Source organism: Dermacentor andersoni, chromosome 4 (assembly GCF_023375885.2).
Source record: "Dermacentor andersoni chromosome 4, qqDerAnde1_hic_scaffold, whole genome shotgun sequence".
Lineage (NCBI taxonomy): Eukaryota > Metazoa > Arthropoda > Arachnida > Ixodida > Ixodidae > Dermacentor > Dermacentor andersoni.
Genome location: NC_092817.1, coordinates 458229 through 481779, shown reverse-complemented (window position 1 = coordinate 481779; position 23551 = coordinate 458229). Strand labels below are relative to the sequence as shown.

The window sequence follows — 23551 nt, the reverse complement described above, 5'->3', positions numbered from 1 at the left end:
GGGACAATGGAAGTACTTTGCAGACGAGGAGCAGGAAACAGCAAGGCAGTTAACCGGCGCAGCGTCAGCATCAAGTGAAGCAGCAAGGCAGTCGACCGGCGCAGCGTCATCGTCAAGTGATGCGGTCCCGCCAGGGGCAGAGTTCCAGAAACTCTTGCAGCGGCTTGATCGGCTGTTCGCCGCATCAACAAATGTTCTGGCGGAGAGGCACGAATTCACCAGTCGAAGGCAGTTCGAGGGAGAAGGATTCCTGGAATTCGTGACCGCACTGAAAGAGAAGGCGGTACAGTGCAACTTCGGCACAAGCTACAATGAGCGCGTCCGAGACCAAATAATACATGGGGTAGCGAACGTCAGCGTTCGCGAAAAGTTACTGGCGCATGGCGAAACCTTGTCCCTGGACAAGGCAGAAGAAATTGGACGCTCTTTAGAAGCCCTACAACGAGCGAACCGCGTGTTCGACTCCGAAAAAATTCAAAGAATCGAGGCAGCTCAACTTGGCGCTCCGTCGACGAGCCACGATGGCCGACTTCTTCCGGGGAGCCGCCAAGATGGCCGACGTAGTCCGGGAGGCCAAGAAGATGGCCGACTTCTTCCGAGGAGCCGCCAAGATGGCCGACGTCTTCCGGGAGGCCGCCCAGATGAGCGACATTTTTCGCGACGCTCCTCCGAAACCCGCAATGAAGCACAGGATGCGAAGAAAGACCCTAATTTCAACCGTAGTTCATGCGACCGGTGTAGCAGCACGAAACATATTGCAACATACAGGAATTGTCCAGCAAGGAACCGGCGGTGCAACGCCTGCCACACGTTGGGCCATTTTGCATCAGTATGCCGAAAAACCCGTACTGTTCAGCACGTCTCTTCTGAAGAGACGCTGTCTTCAACTTCCGCAGGACAGCCGTCCGCGTCTGTCTTGACAGTGAGCACTTTGGAAACTAAAAAGGATTTACAAGTCCCGGTCGTAGTTAACGGCGTCGCCATGCGGCTGCTCGTGGACACAGGAGCGTCTGTCTCGTTGATGACGGCTGAAGATATTAGAAAGCACTTTGGTCGACAGCACAGACTGTCAAAAACAGCAGTGGACTTGAGGAATTTCTCCAAGCAACGCATCGACATTCAAGGCCTTTTCCAAGCCACTGTCCAGTTTCTTCAAAGGTCGTGCTCAGTCACGTTCCACGTAATGTCTACAGGAACATCACTGCTGGGCCTTGACGCCATCCAGCGCTTGGGAATACAAATCGACGGTACGTCGCTGACATGCTGCCTGGCTTCGCTTCCTCCAGTACAGAGCCCCACAGGTGTGCCTCCGGGTTTTGATCACCTCTTCAGTGGCGAGTTGGGACTCGTCAAAAACTTTGTGCACCGAATACATCGGCGGCAAGGTATGGAACCAGTATCTTCAAAGTTGCGCAGACTACCCCCGGCTCTCCGTGACCAGGTGACAAATGAACTGCGACGTCATCGAGCGCGTCGAGGCTTCTGAATGGGTGTCTCCACTCGTCGTGGTGCGCAAAAAGGATGGAGCCATCCGGCTCTGTGTAGACCTACGGGAACCGAATAAGGCAATTGTCATTGATGGGTATCCTTTGCCGCACGTAGAAGAGTTATTACAAATGTTTCATGGTGCCACATATTTTTCTAAGCTGGATCTAGCATCTGCTTACCACCAGCTGTTACTGGAAGAAGGTAGTAGAGATCTCACTACATTCATAACTCATGAAGGCTTATTTAGGTTCAAGCGTGTCTGTTTTGGCTTGGCATCCGCGCCAGCAGTGTTTCAGGAAATGATGTCACAAATCTTGCAGAGTTGTAAGAATGTTGTCTGTTACCTTGATGACATTTTGGTATGGGGTCAGACAAAACCTGAGCATGATGCTAACTTAAGAGAAGTCTTGCTTTGCATTTCAAACAGTGGTATGAAACTGAATGAAAAATGTGTCTTCTCTGTGAGAGAACTGACTTTTCTGGGCCATAAAATTTCAGCTGAAGGCATTTCGCCTACAGAGAGCAAGGTAAAGGCAATCCTGAATGCGCCTGCTCCTACAGATATTAAGTCATTGCAATCCTTCTTAGGATTAGCTGGTTACTATGCCAAGTTCATTAATCATTATGCAGAACTTGTGGAACCGCTTCGCCTCATGCTCAGGCAAGGGCAAAATTTTGCTTGGTCTGATGATGCACAACGCAGCTTCAATCAGTTGAAAGCTCGTCTGACATGTTCCCCTGTCATTAAGATTTTCAACCCTGAATTGCCTGTGGTAGTCACGACTGATGCATCTGATGTTGGTGTTGGTGCTGTGTTACAACAACCGTATGGTTCTAAGCTAGAAACTGTAGCTTTTGCATCTAGAACTTTGTCCGTAGCTGAACGAAAGTATTCTGTAGGAGTGCGTGAAGCGCTAGCATGTTTGTTCGCATGTGAAAAATGGCATGTTTACCTCTGGGGTAGACGGTTCACTCTTCGAACTGACCATCAAGCAGTAGTTGCATTACTGTCCGCTTGGGGTAGACGGTTCACTCTTCGAACTGACCATCAAGCAGTAGTTGCATTACTGTCCGCCAGCGACTCAGGTCGTCGACCTCTTCGCATTTCGAGATGGTCAGCCAGGCTCCTGTATTACAACTTTCAGATTGAATATTGCAAAGGGGCAGAAAATTTAGTAGCTGATGCCTTGTCTAGACTTCCAGTAAAGGATTCGCAGAATGTAGTTCAGGAGGAAGAAATAGTATCCTTAGTCACATCGGTCGTTGACAAGGAAACAGTGCAACTAGCTACGAGCACAGATGAAACTCTTCAGAAGGTCAGTAAATGCCTAGCAGAGGGTTGGCCTTCTAAGAAAAACATAGACAATGCTTTAATAGCTTACTTTCATGTAAACGAAGAATTGTCCTTTGTAGATGGATTATTCATGCGTGGTGATCGTGTGGTAATACCCAGTGTTCTAATACCGACATTTCTACAGCTGGCACATGAAAATCATCAGGGTATAGTACGTACCAAGCAGCTTCTTCGTGAACGCTATTGGTGGCCCCAGATGGATAGCACTGTTGAACAGTATGTAAAGCATTGTCATGTATGTAAGTTGGCAGACAAGTCTGCAAAGCCTCATGTAGCTCCATTGCAGCCAGTTGAATGGCCGAACGGGCCTTGGCAGAAATTGGGAATGGACATCATTGGCCCACTAGACACATCCTACCCTAGGTATCTAGTCACTCTAGTTGATTACTACTCAAAGTGGCCAGAAGTACTTGGTACTAATTCCATCTCCACAGATGATCTCATTAAGCTTCTTGACTGGGCTTTCAGCCGTGAAGGGTTGCCAGACTCTATAGTTACAGACAATGGTCCCCAGTTTGTCTCAAAACAATTCCAAGATTACCTAAAGGAAAAGGAAATCGCTCATTTTTTCTCCTCCAACTATTATCCTCAGGGAAATGGTCAAATAGAAAGGTTCAACCGAGTCATTAAGGAACACCTGCAGGTAGCAAGGCTTGAAGGTCGAGATGCTTCGAAAAGCATTTCAGAATTCTTGGGTTCTTATAGGATTACGCCACATGCTACAACGGGTCTCTCCCCAGCTTTCCTACTTCATGGTCGTCAACCTCTTTCAAAGATAGATATTAGCAACTTCAGGTTGCATAAGCACATAGCGGTTCAGGACAGTTTTCTTCCTCAAGCTCGCGAGAGAGTGTCGCAGAAACAGCGGCAAACTAAACGGTATGTAGACAAACGTAGAGGTGCTCAGGCAACTCGTATCAAGGTAGGAGACACCATCAAAGTAAAACTTGCCAAGAAAGGATTTTTCAAGTACAGTAAACCCCGTACAGTGAAGGCCCAGGTAGGACCATCCACTTTTGTACTCAGTGATGGGAAGACGTGGAATGCGTCTAAGTTAACCACAGTAGTAGATAATTCAAAACATAGTACATTGTCCACAACGGATAAAGATTTTTTGTGCTCATATTCAAACCTGGATAGTCATTCCGATGACACGTCTGTCGTGACATCGTCCTTTCATAGGCATCAGTTAAGTAGTGCGTCTGACTGTATCACTTCCGAGTCTATACAGTCGGCAATCGTTTCGGATTCCATGGGGGAATCGTTAGCATCCCAGGACTTGTTGGGACGTCGAGAGGAGTTTCCTGGGCAACCCTCTCCAGCTTTGAGCGACAACCACATTCCGTTTTCCAACCAGGGGGAGGGAAATAGTAGTGGGACGACTAGGTCTTCAATGTCGACCAATACGCGTCGCGACCCCCAAAGTTCTTCTGAGGTACGCACGCGTCCTCAGCGTGACAGAAAACGGCCTCCGTGGCTCGATGATTATGTCTCTTGAATGTAGACCGTATTGCCGTCTTCGAAATGCCACGGCTAGGGGCCTCGCTGTGACATTTAGGAGACAGTTCACATTTTTCGTTCACACAGGTATAAAATGTGTTCCTTGTTGCGGTGCAGTGAGTCTTGTGCCGTGTTCCTTGTCGGACTTTGTTTGAGTGACTGCCTGTGTTTTGGTGCCCAAGACTGGTGCGCGTGTAGTGAACTTGGGCGGGGACGGACTGAATTTGTTGTGGACTTAAGTGCATGCTTTGTGTGCGACTGGTGCGCGTGTGTGAACGTGGGGGGGAACGAACTGAATTTGTCCTTGGACTTAAGTGCGCATCATGTGTGCGCGTTTCACTGTACGCTTACTTTGTTTCCAGGGGGGGATGATGTAGTATAGTGTCGCCCCCTGCCAGATCTCTGTGTTATCATACATTTATGTTTCTAGTAGTTTAGCTAGATGGCGCACCCCCCTTCTGTCATGTGACGAGCTGGGACCAATCGGGAGGGGTCATCTGGCACGTGAAGTCCTTTTTAGTAATAAACGGCCGCAGGTCGGCTGAGTCTTCATTCCGGTTTTCATCGGGAGCAGTTAGCTCCGAGTCTCCCTCTCTGCGTCGGTGTTCGCCACGCGTTCGCTGGCCGGGGGCCCCCACTTGCCTGCCGCTGCCGACACAACACCCAAGAAAGAACCGGGTGACTGGCATCCGTGCGACGACTACTGTGTGCTCAACACCCACACGGTCCGCGATAGCTACTATCTCTTTCCACGCATTCAAGATTTCAAAGGCCACATGAAAGGATGCAAAATATTTAGTAAAGGAGACCTTGTAAAGGCCTACCACCAAATCCCTGTTTAGTCATTACTACACCCTTTGGCCTGTTGGAGTAGGTACGCATGCCCTTTGGGCACACAATGCAGCTTAAACATTCCAAAGAATAATTGCTGAGGTAAAGCACGGCCTCCCAGCTGTATTTGCCTACATCAACAACATCCTCGTCACGAGTCCCAATCCACAAGATCATGATTGTCACTTCCTGAAACTCTTTCAGTGCCATCAACAATTTGACCTGGCTGTCAACTCCCAGAAATGTGTCTTTGGGTCTTCTGAGCTCGAGTTCGTGGGTCACTACATCTCAGCACTGGGAATCCCTCTGTTGCCCTCCCATGCCCAGTCCGTGCAAGACTTCCCAGCACCCACTACCCTACTCCAGCTGCCTGAGTTCGTGGGCCTTGTGAATTTCTCCCACCACTTTATTCCGCACTGCGCTGAGCTTCTGCATCCATCAACTGACCTTCTTCGCATGACCAAGGGCTCCTCATTCACACTTTCCTAGTCTCCTGAAGCTCAAGCTGCTCACAGGACTGTTAAAGAAGCCATCGCCGATTTGGTACTTCTTATCCACCCGAGAACTAATGTACCTACTCGCATCACGGTGGATGCTTCCAGTGTGGCCACTGGCACTGTTCTCCAGCAGCGAATAAACTTCAATGGGCTTCTTCCCTCGGAAGCTCCAACCTGCCGAGACTCGCAGCAGCATTTTTGGCCACGAGCTGCTCGCCATCTACTCCACCATCCAGTACTTCCGGAACTTCTTGGAGGGCCAGCCATTTTATGTTCAAACGGACCATAAGCCTCTGGTGTATGTCTTCCGTACAAGCTCTTCCAAGTACGTCGCACTTGAACTTTGTCAACTGGCCTATATACTAGAGTTTACTATGGATATCCGGCATATCAAAGGCCCCAAAAATGAGGTAGCTGATGCACTCTCCCACATCATTTTCCTCGGCACTTCTACATCAACTGTGGACAGGGAATGTCTAGCTTGGGCGCAGATGGAAGACCCTGAGCTGCAAGCGCTACGTGACCATCCTTGTCCCCTCCATTTACAACTCATTCCTCACCCGTTTGTACCTGGCTCACTCTGCTGGCTCACTCTGGCTCACTCTGCTGTGACATATCAGCGGCTGCACCTCACCCCTTCATTCCAACTGCCTTCCGTCGAGCGGTGTTCCAGTTCCTTCGCGACATCTGACATCCCAGCATCTGAGCCACGCAGCGCTACGTATGGCCAAGCATTAACACCAGTGCTCACTAGTGGGCGCATTTGTGCCTTGCGTCCCACACTGCCAAAGTTACCCGCCACATGAACACTTCCACACAGTCTGTTTTGCCACCTGGCTGTCACTTTGACCATGTCCATTTTGATTTGGTTGGACCACTCATTACTTCCGGTACATTCTAACAAGTTCCGGCTGAACTTGTCTATGGTGAACCTCTGCGGCTTCCTGGAGACTTGTTTGTTCCTTCGGACCCTTTGCTCCAGCTGTTGCAGTACTTTGCTTTGAGGATGCGTAATGCGTAGAGGACTGCATTCAGCAAATGTGCCCTATCCCGCCTCAATCTTCAGACCACAGCATCTTTGTGTATTCAGACATTACGTCTTTGACCCACGTTTTTCTCAGACGAGACACTCTAAAGGCACCTCTTATGCCCTAATACGATGGGCAGTACCGTGTCCTTCACAAGGTGCCAAAGTCCGCCACCATCCTATTGAATGGTTGCAAAGAGGTTGTCTCATTAGACTGCCTCAAGCCGGCTTACCTTGAGACGGCTCCCATAGTGCTTTCCGCAGAAGTCACCGGCGTATCCGCTGATCTGCATGTAAGCAAGACAGCACCATCTCCACTTTGTCGATGAGTGCATTTCACCATTCCATCTGGGCAAGGGCCCTGTAGCACCCACTGACACCGCTACGCACCGATGCTAATGGTCGGCGCTCTCATTCGGCACTGTAAAATACGACAAAAATAAAGTTGCACGGCGCATACTCATGGCGCAAGCACAGCACATGCTAGTTCGTTCTAAGAGCCTGCAATGTTGATCCTCTTGTTCTGGTGCTACGCTGCAACCCCTTAGTTGGCGACATGCTCACTTGAAGTTGTCAAGCCTGGAAGTATTCTGCCACAACATTTTTTCAATGATGTTTGCAGTCACACCTCATTAAAATAACAAAACCAACTAAAACATACTGTCAAACCCACTTATAACAATATTCAAGTGCCATAAAAATTCCATTGTTATTACCAATAATTGTTATAACCGGGTTGCATGAAAAAATCAAAATAGGGAGATGGCAGAGTTGATGTGGAAAACTATAATGGCAAGCAGGCCCAGAGCCCTTCTCCACCACCTTCCCCCATCCAGCTGCAGATCGTGTTCCCTTGTTTAACTGCTTCCTGGATGCTCCGATTGCGCATAACAAGCCGCGGCTATCGCCGTTAAAGAATGGCACTGCTATAGCAACTGCAAAGAGGGCTAACGGGCGACAAGGGTTATTCAAGCTCCACTGAGGCATCACTTTAGTGACCCTAAAAGGGGCCTTTAAAGAATGCGAGAATACTGCTATGGCAGCCTGTCAGCTTAAGAAATCCAGAAGAAATGCTGAGGCAAGATCGCCACAAGCATCTCGCCACGTACAGTGAAACCTCATTTCTATGAACACCACACTAACAAGCTCTCAGATTAATAAACTTTTCAGAAATCCCCTGCTAACCTATAGTTTCAATGTAAAAATATGTCAATACTACAAACTTCAGAATAATAGACTTTCAGAATAATGATTGTTGTTCAGTTTCCCTGTGATGTTAACAACTCCTTAGTACTATGAACTAATATTCCAATGTCTGGGGATTCTTAGCTTTTCGTGTATCCTTCACAGCAGCCTAAACAGTAGGCTAACAGGCAACAAGGCACAGAGGGCGTACGTCAGAAAGAGGGCAGAAGTGGGGCTCGGAAAACCTGAGATGGTGCTAGAGAAAAACAGAATGTGGGCGAGCGGAAGCGACAACGTATCAGGTTTTGCGAGAGCGCATGCTCTGCCCAGAAATGTGTCACCTAGCAACATAGGCGTGTCGCTTTCGTCTATCTGCGCACGCCTCTTTGTTTCGCACTTCTTTCTGTGGCCGCACTAGCTGCGCATGGTGAAATGCAACCTCCCTACTCACAGGGATGCCACACAGTCGCACTTTGCACTTTCCAGATGGTGCCATTTTCACGTGCTTGTGTGTTGACATAGTTTAGGTGTGCCTCCAGTGAGACAGTTGTGGTGTCCACGGGCAAGAAATGTGAAAAACAAACAAAAGGCAGAAAACATTACGCTTTAGAGGCAACTACATTTTTTTCGGTAGTTTTCTCAGCGTCAGCATCTGATTTGCACATGTCACTCTTGTTTACAGTACTTCGTGGTATGTGGCAATGGAATCTATGGAAAGTAGCGACGGTGTGTGCCGAGAGCCAACAACAACATTTTCGTGGAATAGCTCATATGGTGACAACTTATGAACTAATGGGTTAATGGGTGAAATGGTTAATTTTGTGGCTTTCACTGTAACGATCTTTCAGAATAATGAACAATTTACCTTGGTCCCCTGAAGTTCATTATATTAAAATTTCATTGTACTTTTCACTGGCTTGCACGATAAAAACCCTATGTCTGTCAGCCTTGCATGCTTTGTGTGAAGCTTGCCGACATCTTCCTCCAAAACACCCAGATGCTTCACATAATGCAGCGGAAGGTCCCTTGCAAAAACGAAGCCTCGGAGGGACTGAATCATGTGCCAGGCCTCCTGTAAGGACAATGTTGAGGCAGCTTGTCCTACCACATCATCACTGCCGTCATCGCCATCACTATCCGATGCAGGCACGTTCGCGATGATCGCCTCTTCGGTTAGAAGCACATAGTTTCCAAATCTATAGCCGTGCGCTTTCTTTTCACCGGCAACATCGTGCATTGCTGATGATCAGTGGGCGGAACAGCCATCTTCCTTTTCGGCGGCGAGTCAAACGAAGCTGAGAAACCACATGGCCAGGAACGATTTTGATGCAGCCAACAAAGACGAATGTGAGAGATTAAGCTGTTTGCATAACTGCGCTGAATGGGGAGCCAGCGAGCAATCTGGGAGCAGCGTGGCTGGTGTGGTGCATTAATGTTTCGGAGGGTGGCGCGGCGTAGAGCTATGGGTGCAGCCCATTCGTGTTCGGATCAGTGGAAGTGCGACAGGAAAGAGGCGCGCAGAGAAGGCTGGAAAATGAGTGCGTGGCGGCTGTTGGGACAGCAGGCCATCATTCAGTAACTCGAATTTCTCATTTTATTTATTTCTTTTGAAGGATTTTGCATTACACTACCTTTTGGCATGGAAACCCAGCATCCAGACTTCATCGTTATAACTGATAATGCAGCATCGGGGAATTGTAGAAAGCGGGTTATTTCATTATGAAAAAAATATAAAAGTTGATGGTACAGCAGCTTCTCATTGTTATAACCGATAGATTGTTAAAACTGTTATCGTTATAAGTGGGTTCTACTGTGTATCAAAGCAAACATAATTCTCTAAATCTGGGCATCTAAAATGTTGTTAGCAAAGCAAACATTTCCTTTAAATTGCTGTAATGAACCTTCTTTAGTTCAAAATGAACATTTACTGATGATATTGTGCCGATCAGACATAAATCCGGTGGTGCGCAAAGTTGTTTGTAACAAATTTTATTCAACAGTTCAGAAGCACTTTGCTACATGGCAACATGCCAAACTGATTGCACTGCCGAACCTTGGTCAAAGGTGGTGTCATACTGTGCAACGCAAACACTGGAGCACATATGCTTTCGGTTATGAGAAGGAAAGATGCTTTGGTACATGCTGTGCAGTCTAGCCATAGCTGCGATAGACTGCTGCACATGCGCAGTTTAGAGATTTCTCATCCAGGTTCTACACTGATTAGTTGCTAATATTGCCTGGAGTGAAAACACGAGAAAAGTTCTCTTATTGGTTCACCTTAAGGTGAGTGCGTGTGATGCATTTGAGCCCTTGAGCGATACATGAAACCTTTGATGATGTAGGTACTGACAGCCACCCAACAGCTGTTCGAGCGGGTGCCACAGTTTCCTCAGCTGAGCAGCCAAGCACTGGGCACGCTATTTCTCCAGCTGACAGTGCAAGACCTGGGCATCTGCATGCCACTGAACAAAGGGGTGAGTGCAATAACTTATGATTTTATATGCATAGTTCCTGAAAAATCTGCTGTGGTGTCAGCCATTTCTCTCTGGCTTCACTTTACCTTCTCTGGGAAAAGCTGATATCTGACATGCTTTTCAAATACAGCCAAGTCAGGTGCTGCATTTCGTAAGGATTGCAAATTTATTTGGTAAGTACATGTATAAAATCATGCTCACTTAGCCATCCACACTTCTCTCATGACAAAGCTCGAGTACATATAAACATATGTAGAATGAACATTTTGCAGTCTTCCATATATTTGGATGTTTTTCGCTCAATATACAATTACTGTGTTATGATGAGTAACCATGGTGTTATACTACCCATCTGTACAATCCCTCACCAATTTTTAGAACCAAAGCTGCTTCATCTTTCTGAAGCGGCTCTCTGAATACGTAGCCTGAAGGATGCGCTTCTGCCTAAGAAGCGCCTTCCACACTTACTTAAAAAGGTAATCTTCTTCTTTCTAAGCTAATATAGGTCTTATTGTTCTTGGAGGTTAGACAAAAAAATGTATTTTCATCAAAAATTGATATAGCCACTTGACATGCTCAGCTGGACTGATCTTAATGCAACCAGTTTCATATTATATAGATGAAATGTGAGTGAACAAGCAGAAGAATATCTGACTGAGAGTGCAGTTGTTAGTAAAAAATTCTAGGCCGTGTGTTTGAACTAGGTTGCTGGACTGAAAAATGTACCAGTTCAGTTCTGGTTTTCAGAAATAAAGATTTATAACAGCTTGCAAACCAGTTCGCAACACTGAACCTGTTCACAAACTGTTTTGGCACAGTCAGTTTTGTCCTGCCCCACAGCAATAGGCTGCATTATACTGTCGATTTGTGTGCATGCACAAGTTTCATCAAGAGGAGGCAGAAATTTACAAATGGTAGAACCTCGTTCATACGTTATGGAAAAAAACGAGAGGAAAAATGTACAACAATCTAACCTAACATACTATCCAAAGTAAGTAAAAAATTTGACATACTCAATTGTAGTTGACGGCTACATAGTGCGAACCGTTGCACGAATCGTTGTGGCACGAGGCAAATTGCACCGTCGCGCATCGAGCTGGCGGCCTTCGACCACCCGAGACACATTTTGTTCTTTTCCTACTGCGTAGTGCTTTAAGATGGCGACAGGAAACCGAGACGAAATCATGCTCTAACGATGGGTGCTGCTGGGGTAACACGTTGTCAGGAAGGAAGTGTGCACACCACGTCTCGAACAAGTACAACCCTTTATTGCCTAGCCTCGGTCTCTCCACCACTCCGTATCCGTAATGATGATGTCACTCTGTCCAGTGGCGCCATCTCTTGGCTCCGTATCAGTGATGATAATGTCGCTCTGTTCAGTGGCGCCATCTCTCGGCCTTGCAGTGGTTGTCTCCGCCACAGGACTTAGACGTCTCTCCTCCATAGGACGTGAACTCGTCATGGGCATGTCCAGTCAGGGTTCATAATACGCTGTCCCATGACGGCGCCCTGTCGTTGGGTCTGTCAGGATGAAGTCATTAGCACTGACATTCTTTGTAATCCTATAAGGACCTGAACGTCTTGGTGCGAGCTTCAATGAGACACCTGTTGCTGCATTACTTAAAGTATGGCTGTCCAGGAGAACAAGGTCGCCTGGTTTCAGGGTAACTGGCTGCCTGTGATGGTCGTAATATGCCTTTTGTTTTGCCTGAGTGGCAGTTTGCCGTCTGTGAGTAAATTCAAAGGCCTGGGCAAGGCACTGGCAAACTTCTTCAGAAAAGGCATGGTAAGCTGCAGCAGGTGGTTCAGCGTTGTCCTTGGTGCCAGGTGGTTCCCATGGAGTGTGCAGCTCTCAACCATAACACAGGAAGGCAGGCGTGTAGCCTGTCACAACACTCTCTGCGGTGCGGAGAGCAAAGGCAATTTCGGGGATGTGAGAGTCCCACTCCCTGTGGTTTTTGCAGCAGGCCCGGAGGCATTCCTTAACTGTACCGTTATGGCGTTCTACCATTTGTCCAGCGGGGCACTAAGGCACGGTATGACAGTCTCTTATGCCCCATTGCTCCAGGAGGCCCTTCCAAAGCATACTGACAAATGTACGCCCGTTGCTGCTGCAAATTGCTACTGGTACTCCATGCCGACAGAAGACTTGCCGCATGCAGTGAACAATGTTTTGGCTGGTAGCAGCTCTTAGAGGAAACCATTCAGTGAACTTGGTGAACTTGTCAACCACCACCAGCAGGTGCTGGTGGTGCCGTGGTGTGAGTGGTATAATCGTCCAATGACATCTTCACTAAGTTCCTCCATCGGTGCAGTGGCCCACTGGCTGCTCATAAGGCCTGCTGGCTTTTGGCGATTAGCCTTGGTGCGCAGGCAAACTTTGCAGCATCTGACATATTTAGATACATCTGCTGGCTTACCTAGCCATACGAAATGAGAAGAAACACTCTGCAATGTCTTGAAAAAACCCACATGTGCACTGGTGGGGTGGTCATGCACCATTTTCATCACCAGAGTCCGCAAGCGCTCTGGTAGCCAAGGCACCTTTCGGTTCCCTCTGTGCTGAATGAGCAATCCAGTAGACTACAGTTCTGCTGAAACAGCCAAGTCCTTAATTAGGCGTGATTGTTGGTCGTTCTCTGGGAGCGTTGTACCTTGCATGACACTTTTCAGCTTGGCGAACAGTGGATCACGACGTTGCTCCTCAATCAGGCATTCTATATTGTTGAGGAGAGTCACATCGTCTGTCATAGATAAGGGGGAAACTGTCTCAAACGTAATGTGTTGCACAGGGTCTTGAACGGTAATCGGGAACAGAGTTTCGGGTAGAGTCTGGCTTGGGTTGTCTGAACAGTTCAAGGGGGTTCTGCCAAGGGCATCCGCTAGAATGTTGGCAAGTCCCCTTCTGTGTTTGATCTTGCAGTTAAGGCCATGCGGCCAAAGGACCCACTGCTTGGCTCTTGGTGAGGCTTGATTTGTCTGAAACATCCATGAGAGAGAAGAATGGTCACATTAGAGTTCGAATTCCGTGAATTCGAGGTAAGGCCTGAATTTATCGACTGCCCAGACCACTGCCAGGCACTCCTATTCCTGAAAAGTGTACTGTTTTTCTGCATCAGTGAGGATCCTGCTTATTAACAACATAGGTCTGAGTTCCTCAGGGCTTTCCTGGAGTAGCACAGCAGCTATTCCGATACCACTGGCACCTGCTTCCACCACAAAAAGCTGGTTGAGGTCAGGGAGGTTCACCACAGCATCATTGGCCAGGGACTGCTTCAGAATCTGGAATGCGCACTCTTGCTGGTTGGTTCACTGCCAGGGTGCATCTTTCTTCAAAGGACTGGTGAGGGGGTGGGCTGTGAGACAAAATCGAGGTATTGTGGGGATGCGCGACTCTCGTGCGTCCCCTGACATGTTTTTCCCGCATAGCGCATATCCTGCAATCCCGCTTCGCCGCGTGGCCTGCGTGACGCCCGCGGCGGTCGATGTGGTTGAAGCGCAGTGCGAGAGATGGCGCGAGTGTTGCGCTGCGGCGGGGTTACTTGGGTGCAAGGGAGAAACACGCGGACTCTGGGGCGGCGGGCCGGAGAACGCGGTGGAGGTCCCGCGCGGGCGCCGATTCATGAATCTGCGAGACCGTTTCGCGTGGCCGCCTTCGAACGCGCCACCGTTCGCGTGACCGTACGCGCGAACGACCAGGCGTTGGGATCCAGCATGGGGCGAACATATTCGCTCGCTATCCGGTCGCGGTGAGTCGGACTTCTAGATTTGTCGCACGCCCATCGGCATGTTTTCTGGATAGCAACTCGGCTAGCAGGCATTGATCTGTGAAAGGTGCAATAAATGCCCTTGTGATTGTTTGTACTACTGTGTTGTCGTTCCTTTGTCCCAAAAGTATGGGTGTGAGAACCCCACCTCTGGCGCCTGGGGCATCGGACGATAGTTTTAACAGTTTTGCTTCGTTCGAGACCTTTGTTTGAACCGAAGCGTAGGCCTAGCGTGGACTTTGATCGCTAGCGTCGGAGGCGGGCTTTCTTGAGAGAGGCGACGGTGGCTGTAGTGTGTTTGAACTTGTCAACATGCTAAGCCTTTTCGCAAGTGTTTTTTTTTTAATGACATTCGTTGGGACGAGAGCCACGTGGTCTGCATTCTGGGAGAGCGAGGCTTAGCGCCCGCGGAGCAGTGGCAAGCCTGAAGCGAGTGAGTACGGAAGCCTCGTGGGTGGTCCGAATTTCTTTGTAAATAGCTTCTTCTATCTCTTTGACTCTGATGAAGTCGCGGCTCTGGGAGCCGGGTGGCCGCAGGCCACGGGTGCCACTACGGGCTGACTGGTATTGCGGCCTGGCACCGGGCGCTCCGACACCGCCTGGGACGGTGGGCGCCGTCAACTCGGATGCTGTGTGCACAGAGTGGAGTAGGACCACCTCACAGAGCTGACCTCTCCTCGCGGCTGCCTGTTTTGCACTCATTTTGGGTGTTGTTTTTGGATGCCGGTTGTTGTCAGGGTAGCGACGCTTTAGGCCTAAGGCTTTACGAAGCTGCCTGTCGCACGTGGAGGGACACAACCTGGTGGACCGTGGCGTTGAGGTGTTGCTTCTCTCATTCTATTTAGCCTCGCACTAATTGAAATTACTCGTTCGACTCAAGGAAGCGAGCTTCGTTCACATGAACTTAGCAACTGAGTAGCCGCCCGATCTTTTGCTAGCCGAGTGGAACATCGTACCACGTGGGCGATGCGCATGCAGACTTCGTCTCCCTTGCACTACGTTAGTGTTTGCCGAGTGTGTTGAGTGTATGCAGCGTGAGTGGAGTCACGCCTGTTTTGCTGTCACCTGCACATCGTCTGCGCTGCTGCCCTGGAGTAGGATCGAGCCACCACGGGCAATGGTGATGCTGTGGCCGGTGCGGCGCAGCGACTTCAGCGGCCTCCAGTATCCAGCTCAACCCTCGGTGGCGGACAAAAGAGCCGGCGATCACCGACAGCTACGGCGGCTCTTGCCAGCAGGGCGTGTCGGCGCGAGCGACGCTTGCTCGTTCCGACTACTGTGTCGCCGTTTCCGGAGTCCTGGCCTGGAATTGTGCCGTCGAGTCTGCAAAGCTGCTGCTGTTACCGGCGGACACCAGCGGTGTACCCAAGGACAATGTCGGCTCGCATGCTATGGACAGTGTATGGACATTACCTCAGCGCGGCCACTGTTGCATGTACTACCTTGTTCGCGAACCACGCGTTGATGTTAGACCGTGTCACATGTCTCGCCGGAATATGTAGTGATGTAAGGTTGGGGGGATATGGGGATGCGCGACTCTCGCGCGTCCCCTGACATGTTTTCCCGCATAGCGCATCTCCTGCAATCCCGCTTCGCCGCGTGGCCTGCGTGACGCCCGCGGCGGTCGATGTGGTTGAAGCGCAGTGCGACAGGTGGTGCGAGTGTTGCGCTGCGGCGGGGTTACTTGGGCGCAAGGGAGAACACACGGACTCTGGGGCGGCGGGCCGGAGAACACGGTGGACGTCCCGCGCGCGCGCCGATCCATGCATCTGCGAGACCGTCTCGCGTGGCCGCCTTCGAACGCGCCACCGTTCGCGTGACCGTACGCGCGAACGACCAGGCGTTGGGATCCAGCATGGGGCGAACATATCCGCTCGCTATCCGGTCGCGGTGAGTCGGACTTCTAGATTTGTCACGTGCTCATCGGCATGTTTTGTGGATAGCAACTTGGCTAGCAGGCATTGATCTATGAAAGGTGCAATAAATGCCCTTGTGATTGTTTGCACTACTGTGTTGTCGTTCCTTTGTCCCAAGAGTATGGGTGTGAGAACCCCACAGTATAAAGCTTCGATAATATCCCGCCAGGCCAAGGAAAGCTTGCAGTTGTTTGACTGTTGTGTTGGTCGAGTGTAGTGCAACACAGCAAGCACTTTGCTTTCATCAGGTCGACACTGCCCAGGTGAAATGATGTGTCCAAGGAACCTGAGCGAATGGTGGCAGAGTTGGATCTTGTCTGGGTTAATGGTGAAGCCTGCGGCTCTGATGCGCTCGAGTACACATCGGATGTGTTTCACGTGGTTGTCCAGAGTGTCTGAATACACCAGGATGTCGTCGAGGAATGCCATTGCAAATTTATGATTTATACCATCCAAAACACTGTCCATCGATGTTTGGATGGTTGCTGGCCCACCTGCCACTCCGAAGGGCATCCTATTGAATTCAAAGGTGCCCTGGTGGTAGATAAATGCGGTTCTGGGGATATCCTGTTTGCCCACTGGGATTTGGAAAAAGCCTTGTGAAAGATCAAAACTTGAAAACCATTGCGCCTGACCCAGCTGTGCCAAGGGCCAGTCAGCCATGGGCATAGGGTAAACAGGCACCCTTTTTCGGCTATTCAGTGGTCGATAATCCATGGCAAGGCGGAAGCCACCAGACTTTTTTGCGACCAAAACAGGAGCACTTGTCCACTGACTGGTACTCGGACGTATGAGCTCTTGCTCTAGGAGGTCACAGATGCAGTTATCGATAATGGTCTGTTTTTTAGCATTGACAGGGTGAAGCTTGCAACGTACAGGTAGGCTGTCCCCAGTATGAATTCGATGTTCAGCAAATGTTGTGCGCCCGGGGGTAGTTGTAACAATTGGGCTGAAAGTCTCAAGCACCTGTGCCAGACGTGGATCTACATTCACCTGAGCCGCAAATCTAGCAGGGTCATTGGCGGTTGGGACTTCAGAGCTTACCATAGGCTCAGGTTGCTCGGCGAAGATTGCTTGCAGGTCATATGATTCTTCGTTGTCTAGTTCCCCCCTTAACCTGCTGCTCTCCTTTGACGAAGGGTATCATGCGCACGGCGGTTCAGTCCCAATTGTCCACCCTCCCAGTGCAATATGGAGCGATATTCTAGTCACCGTCAGGAAGTCCCTCCTGAGTACAATGTCCTTACAGAGGTCAGGCACACACAGGAACCGCTGGCGGTGGGAGTCGGCCACCCAGTGGATCTTGCATCGGAGCGAGGAAGTAGATTGAGACCAGCCTGTGGCCAGGCGGAGCGTGCGTGCCTCTCTTTTGTGACTGGCACCTGTGGCTTCAGCGGCCGCTGTCGCTTGTTGTCCCAGAAGGCTGAACCCCGTGTCTACGAGCGCCTGTAATGTCGTTGCTCCGATGCGAATGTCGAGAAGTGGTTCCTTTCTGCCAGCATTGGCCGCAACCTGGAGCGCGCTGTCGTAGATGCTCTCCGGAGTAGCGTCTACCAATGCATGTTTTCCGAGTACTGATTCTCTGGCCATTCGGCCCGCACGTGCCCCAGTTGATGGCACTGAAACACCTGGGTGGTGCATTTTGCCTACCCGTGGCGCATTGGCGAGCAACATGGGCAATGCCTCCACAGCGCTGGCAGTGGACTTGTCGCATGCGAGTGTGGGCGATTGTCTGCGTCAGCGTAGGGACAGTGGGGGCGGGATGATTTTGATCACGCAGAGAGGACGGTTCGACCGCTGCGGGGCGTAGTGGCCAGTGGTACGCCGGAGACATTGTGGCTGACGCAGTGGTGCCAATGGTAGCAGCCGCCGAGATGGGCCGCGGTCTGAGAGCATTAGCAACTGCCCTGTGTGGTTGGAATACCAAATTCATTGCGACCTGATTTTTTGGTGGTGGCGGTGGTTTGTACTGCCATCACTGCCACACTCTTTCCATTAAGCCATCCGCCTCCGTTGCGAGCTCCCTCAATGTTGTAAAGGTTGACCCTTCTGCGAGGTCTTGTAACTGCGGGTGCATTTGGTGGAGAATCTGCTGGACCTTTTCTTCTTCTGGTACGGCTTCATCGATGCAGTCGTAGTATGCCGATATCACGTAAATGAACTCTTCCAAATTCTCCTCTGGGTGCTGGGTGCGTTGTTGAACCTCTTCCTTCAGGTGGCGCTTCGAATCGATTGAAGCAAACTCCATGTGGAACGCTTTGTGTGAACTCTTCCCACGTGGTGGAAACACTGACAAAGTGCCACCACAGGGTGTCACTTTGTCGCTGTGGTAGTGCTGTAGTGGCGCCTTGGAGGGCAGTGCTTAGCCCTGCCCTCTAAGGCAGCCGGCACCACGTTACTAAGGTTTCTGGCAAAGTCAATACCAGACACGAGGCAAAAGTTCTCTAAACATTCAAGGAACACCTCTGGCGACTGTAGGTTGTTGAATCCCGAGAACTTTGGCGGCTCTGTTGTCACGTATGACGTGCACGACCGGCTTTATTACTCGCGACCTGCTCACTACGCCGGCTCCTATGGCATCGCATGTCCGCGTAAATATCACGTGACTGTTCAGGAGGGACGGCGCGCCGCAACAGGTGGCGCCACAACTTACCCTCATTTCGGCAGCGCCCGCCGTACGCTTCTGTTAGCTTCAGTACGCTTGCGGTACCGTGTTGCCGGTAGGCCGAGTTAAACCGCATCGTTTTTTAAGCACGCACCGCAAAGACGTGTTAATATTCATAAGATGCAATAATTGTGGACAGCTTTCTGTATACAGTGGTAGTTAAGAGCGCGAGCTGTCGGCTAACACGCTTAAGCCTCTGGCTCATGAGCGTGCGAGAACAGCGCAGAAGCAGGCGTCTCGCGCTCGTAGCAATTCCCCTGCATAGCCACAAAAAGCTGTACCCGACTAAAGGCTGATAGCGGTAATATTTTTCTTTCTCAGCGCAGCAGTTTTGCAGCTAAACAAGCTCAAAGAGCGGTTGTAGTGGTGGGCGCGGCTCTGGTGCTACTCGATCGGCGTTTTCTTTTTTTTTTGTTTTGTTTTTTTTTTTTTCGCGTACAGCTGCACAATCTCAACACGATTGCTTCTACTCTGTACCTAGCAGCATCCCAGGGCGAAGCCGCGCTACTTTCCGCCAATTTACGACAAAAAGCGCGCCATGCACACTTACTCATTTTCAGGAGCATTCACCCGATTGTTAATCATTTCAAGACGCACTCTACATGAAAAATGAATAAAACCAGACTAGAAAAGCTTGTTTGCCAGACACAATAGCCGGTCGTGGCCAGAACTTTATTTCAGGTCAGCCAGATCCTTACACATTTAGGACTTTTTGCGATTTCGGTTTGGCATTAATTAATTTTCGTTTGGCGTGCTCTTCTGTGAGATCAGAGGCAAAATTGGACAAAAATGGCCTCATAAACTTGTGGACAATCAGCTTTAGCAGTGCCCTTCTGTGAGGCTCTGTGGTGTCCTTTAAGCACACAAACAGCGGATTTTTTGTGAGTGACGGCAGCACTAGGTCTGCAAACTTCTTAAGCGGTGTTGGCCCCCTAACAAGCAAAGGAGCCACACTTGATGCAGCACCTTCCAGGCGGCTGACGAACCCTACGAAAGCTAAGGTAGGGTACGATAGCCCTCCCCGGTTCATGCCTGCTATGATGGCAGTAGTGGTAGACTGAGAGGCTGGTGCCCTCAAATTAATGAGACAGCCCTCACATGCAATGCAATCTTGCACGGCTCTGACCAAGAAGCCAGCAATCATTGCCAGTGTGCTGGCTCGAAGGCTTCGTTGAAGGGCACCTGAAAGAATGAAGGCAAATTGGAACTTAATGACACTTACTCTGAAAAATGCTATTGGCAGCATTTCAGTCCTAAATCAATCTTTCGCAAGCACAGTGCCCAAATATTGGTAATATTTGGTTGGTAATATAAACGGATAATTTGTCAATGGCTATAAGACAGCTGTTTAGGCGACAACACTTTTCGGAGGTCACCGTTCAGGCACAGCTAAGTGCAGAATGAACGCTGTCCCTTTCTCTTGGTCGAAGCCTCAGTCCTTGATCCCTTCGTTCAGACCCTAAAGGTTGTTTTGGGAGAGCACCTGAACTCAGTTTTATATCAATATCTCTACTTTTCTGAGAAGCAGAATCCTTAAAACTTGGATGACAGAAATGGCACCAGGCCTTCTAGCTTTTCACTTTGAATTTAGAAGCTGCATGTGTACATTTAGCATACAAAGCCCAAATTATTAAAGGGTTGTCCCAGCATACTTGGATAGCGCTCCAGTGCAGCGAGATGTGGGAGCAGAAGCTTCTTGATACCACTGTCGGAAGTGGCCTTCACAGGAATGGGAAACAGTTTTGATGTCTTCCCCAGCGAGCCCACCACACTCCCAGCATTGGCACTGGATGACGCGTGGATGATTCCAGTCACCAATATTTTCTGCAGAGATGATAGGGCTGCGTAGGCATCGGTTTGGTCATTGGACCCATTCAATTGCCGTATAGCAGAAAATAGTGACTCTACATCGTCACTTGAAAACTTAGCTGTGAGCACAAAATGAAACCCGGAGTTTAAAAGGAACTTTGTGCACAGCACTGTCAACATGCTGGTCACTCTCAGTGCCTCATATGTCTCGTCAGACAGGAATTCCATCTTATACGATATGCCTTCTTTCCATTCCATGAAGTACATCAGAAAGTCATTTTCTAGCCATGAAAGTCTGAAAAAGAAAAATTTGCAAAGTAGTAAATTAGCGCATGTCACAAAAAAAGCAGCAAAGACCTTCAGTAGCTGTTAATAAAGAAAACCTGCAAGCCATTAGAAGGCGAAACTTGAATATTCAACTCTAGAAATCCATGCTTTCAACAGTAAAATACATAGATGACTGAGTGGTTATGGTGCTCGGCTGCTAACCTGAAAGATGTGGGTATAATCCCAGCCACGGCGTTTGCATCTTGATGTAGGCAAAATGCTAGAAGCCTGTGTATTGTGCCGCGTCAACATGTGCTAAACCCCAGATGTTTCAAGTTATCTGCAGCCCTCCACTACGGCATCCCTCATAGCCTCTGTCGCTTTAGGAAGTTAAACCCCGCAAACCATAAATCAGTAAAATATTGTCAGCATAAACACTAGCGAAACTAAGACACACCTCTCGTCTTCTGCACAGTAAAATGGCATCCTCAAGGCATCTCTGTTTGTCCAGTGGAGAGTGGTGCTCTTAATATTATGGAGCACAAACCATTTGTGCACCAATTCCATGAATTCCACTGTTGGCAGGCAGTCGCCGAAGCCAGGAGCTCCAAGGCTCTGACCATGTTGCTGCAAAAATCGCAGGACAGTGGTGACCTAAACAAGAATAAGAGTCAATGATGATCATTCTTCTAATATAGCTAATCACCCTGCTTAATGCTGCGAAGTCGAGGAGGAAAAATGTTATTTAGTGCGTGCAGTAACCCAGAAACTGATCCTTTACGTTTGAAGCGAGGATCCTTTACACAGCCAACAAACTATATGTTTGCATACTTTACCTGTGGTGAAAAAACCTGAACAGCCCTGTTGACGTTCATTTTTTCGAAATTTGTTGGCCACAGGGGCTTCTTGGTCAGGCACCTCACCAATTTGAAGGCGCCTTGCTTTTCCTGAATCTTGTACAGCAGTCTGTAACAAGGCAAAACATTAGTCGGGTTTGAATAGCTGAAGCAGAAATGCCATCTTTATACCTTAAGAAGTCTGGAAGGATGAATTTTCCATTTCTTCTGAACAGGGAACTGGGATCTGATGTTTTTCATTATGTGGCAATAGTCAAAAGACAGGAAAAGTTCACGATCTGAATCCAGAGGGTGTCTGAAAAAAATTATATTCACAGAAATTAGCCTAGCTGTGGTGAAAGTTCTAAATGACATGCTTACAATGAAGGCACGCACACGTTTGAATTAGCATTACTTACTCAACAACAGGTTGTATGGGGCCCCCCGACAGGTTCGAGAAGAACTTGGTGTTTGACTTGTGGTTATCTCCAACAAGGCGTACAACTTTGAATCCTGATTCTTCCACACACTGCATTACCTTTAAGGCAAGAAGCTGAAGTTGCTTTCCTGACAAGGCCTTTGTGAAGTAGTACCCTACTGGGAGCCTAAAGGAAACAATAGTTGAATTTCGAAATGAGATTCAAGACACATTTCTGTCTTGGCTTAGCTAAAGAACTGCTAACCCAGGTGGAATATTAATTACCTGTAGTGGGTAGAGAGTCCTACGAACACAAAGCACAAGAGATGAGTTGCCAGTTGGTCGTGAAGCCCGAAGTCAACTTCTGCACCTCCCAGGTCAACAAAGCCATGCACAGCATCTGACTGCTTTTGGTAGGAGGTAGTTTGCTTGAGGGACATTTCGTCCATCACCAGGGAGCCAAAGCGTGCCTACAAATGTTAATATCCAAATGTGACAGAATCCTTTTGAAATAAAGTTGAAATATTTCACCTGCTCAGAGTGTAGTTTTGCCTCCATGTGTAGACGTTGCTTTATAAGTGACGACACCACTTCTCCAGTGCATGCACCAATAAATCTCTTTTTCACGAAGCAGGTTGTATGCAGATGGGGACTTTGCGTGCCATACGACACAATTGCGGATGGTTTCCTCCCGCCACCGATCCTTCGGTTTGCTCAAAAATGAAAGCTGTTCTTGCAGGAAAAGGGCCTTTGCATCCTCTTCCTGCACCTTTTCCTAGAAAAGAATGCTATTCGTTAAGTAATATTCGCAGATCAACCTGAGTACTCAAGTTAGTTCTCAACACCATACATACCTGAAGAATTGCCAAGTTGGACTTCTTCATAGCTGTTTCTGTCCTTTTAGTCTGCTGTCTAAGCACAGAAATCTCAGCCTGCAGCTCATCCCTCTTTTTTATGAGTCTCCAGCATTTGCGCTTCAACGTGTTGACTTGCTTTAGAAGTTTCGTCATGCGTGGAAATGTCAATCTTGTTTGCACTCCGTGCGTCAATGTGGTCATGTTTGTGCTGAAAGTGGGCTCAGGGGAAACATCAGGTGAGGATTGTTGCACAGGCTCAAGTGAAGTGCCTTTTGTCGATGACAGAATGCTTCCAGAGAGTCCTTGAGGAATTACTTCCAGTTCATGGCTGTCAGCTGCTTGCAACATAGTAGCTGTTGGCAATAAAGAGGGTGCTGGAACCTCTGCCATAGTGACCGAGATCTCAGCTAGAGAGCCATCAGTCATATTTGCATCCAGCCTGAAACATGGACATTATATTGACGTTTTATTAACGTAGAATGTAATCAATGAAAGAAAGCAAAGGAAATTTACTTTTGTCTAGAGGATCTTTAAAAGCCACTGAATTGAGCTAAATTTCTTGACGAAGATAATTTATAGTTAAAAATTTCACTTGCCTCGCTGTCTTGGCAACTCTCCCTATGGGCGAAGCTGGTTTTGCAGCTTTACGTTTTAAAGGAC

At 48.8% G+C, this 23551-nt stretch overlaps 1 protein-coding gene and 1 pseudogene across 6 annotated transcripts in view; one reads left to right on the top strand and one right to left on the bottom strand.

Moving 5' to 3' along the window:
* Positions 1 to 23551, top strand: part of tweek (transmembrane protein KIAA1109 homolog tweek) — a 647796-nt gene that overhangs the window by 415775 nt on the left and 208470 nt on the right. For all 6 annotated transcript variants that reach the window (XR_008613545.1, XR_008613544.1, XM_050182732.3 and 3 more), the window contains exon 41: positions 10225 to 10356. Coding sequence is in view for 4 of the 6 variants with exons in the window: in XM_050182732.3 (XP_050038689.2) it covers positions 10225 to 10356 (132 nt within the window). In the remaining 2 variants the exon portion in view is untranslated. The remainder of the gene's footprint in view (positions 1 to 10224; positions 10357 to 23551) is intronic.
* Positions 17803 to 23317, bottom strand: LOC140217384 (uncharacterized; annotated as a pseudogene).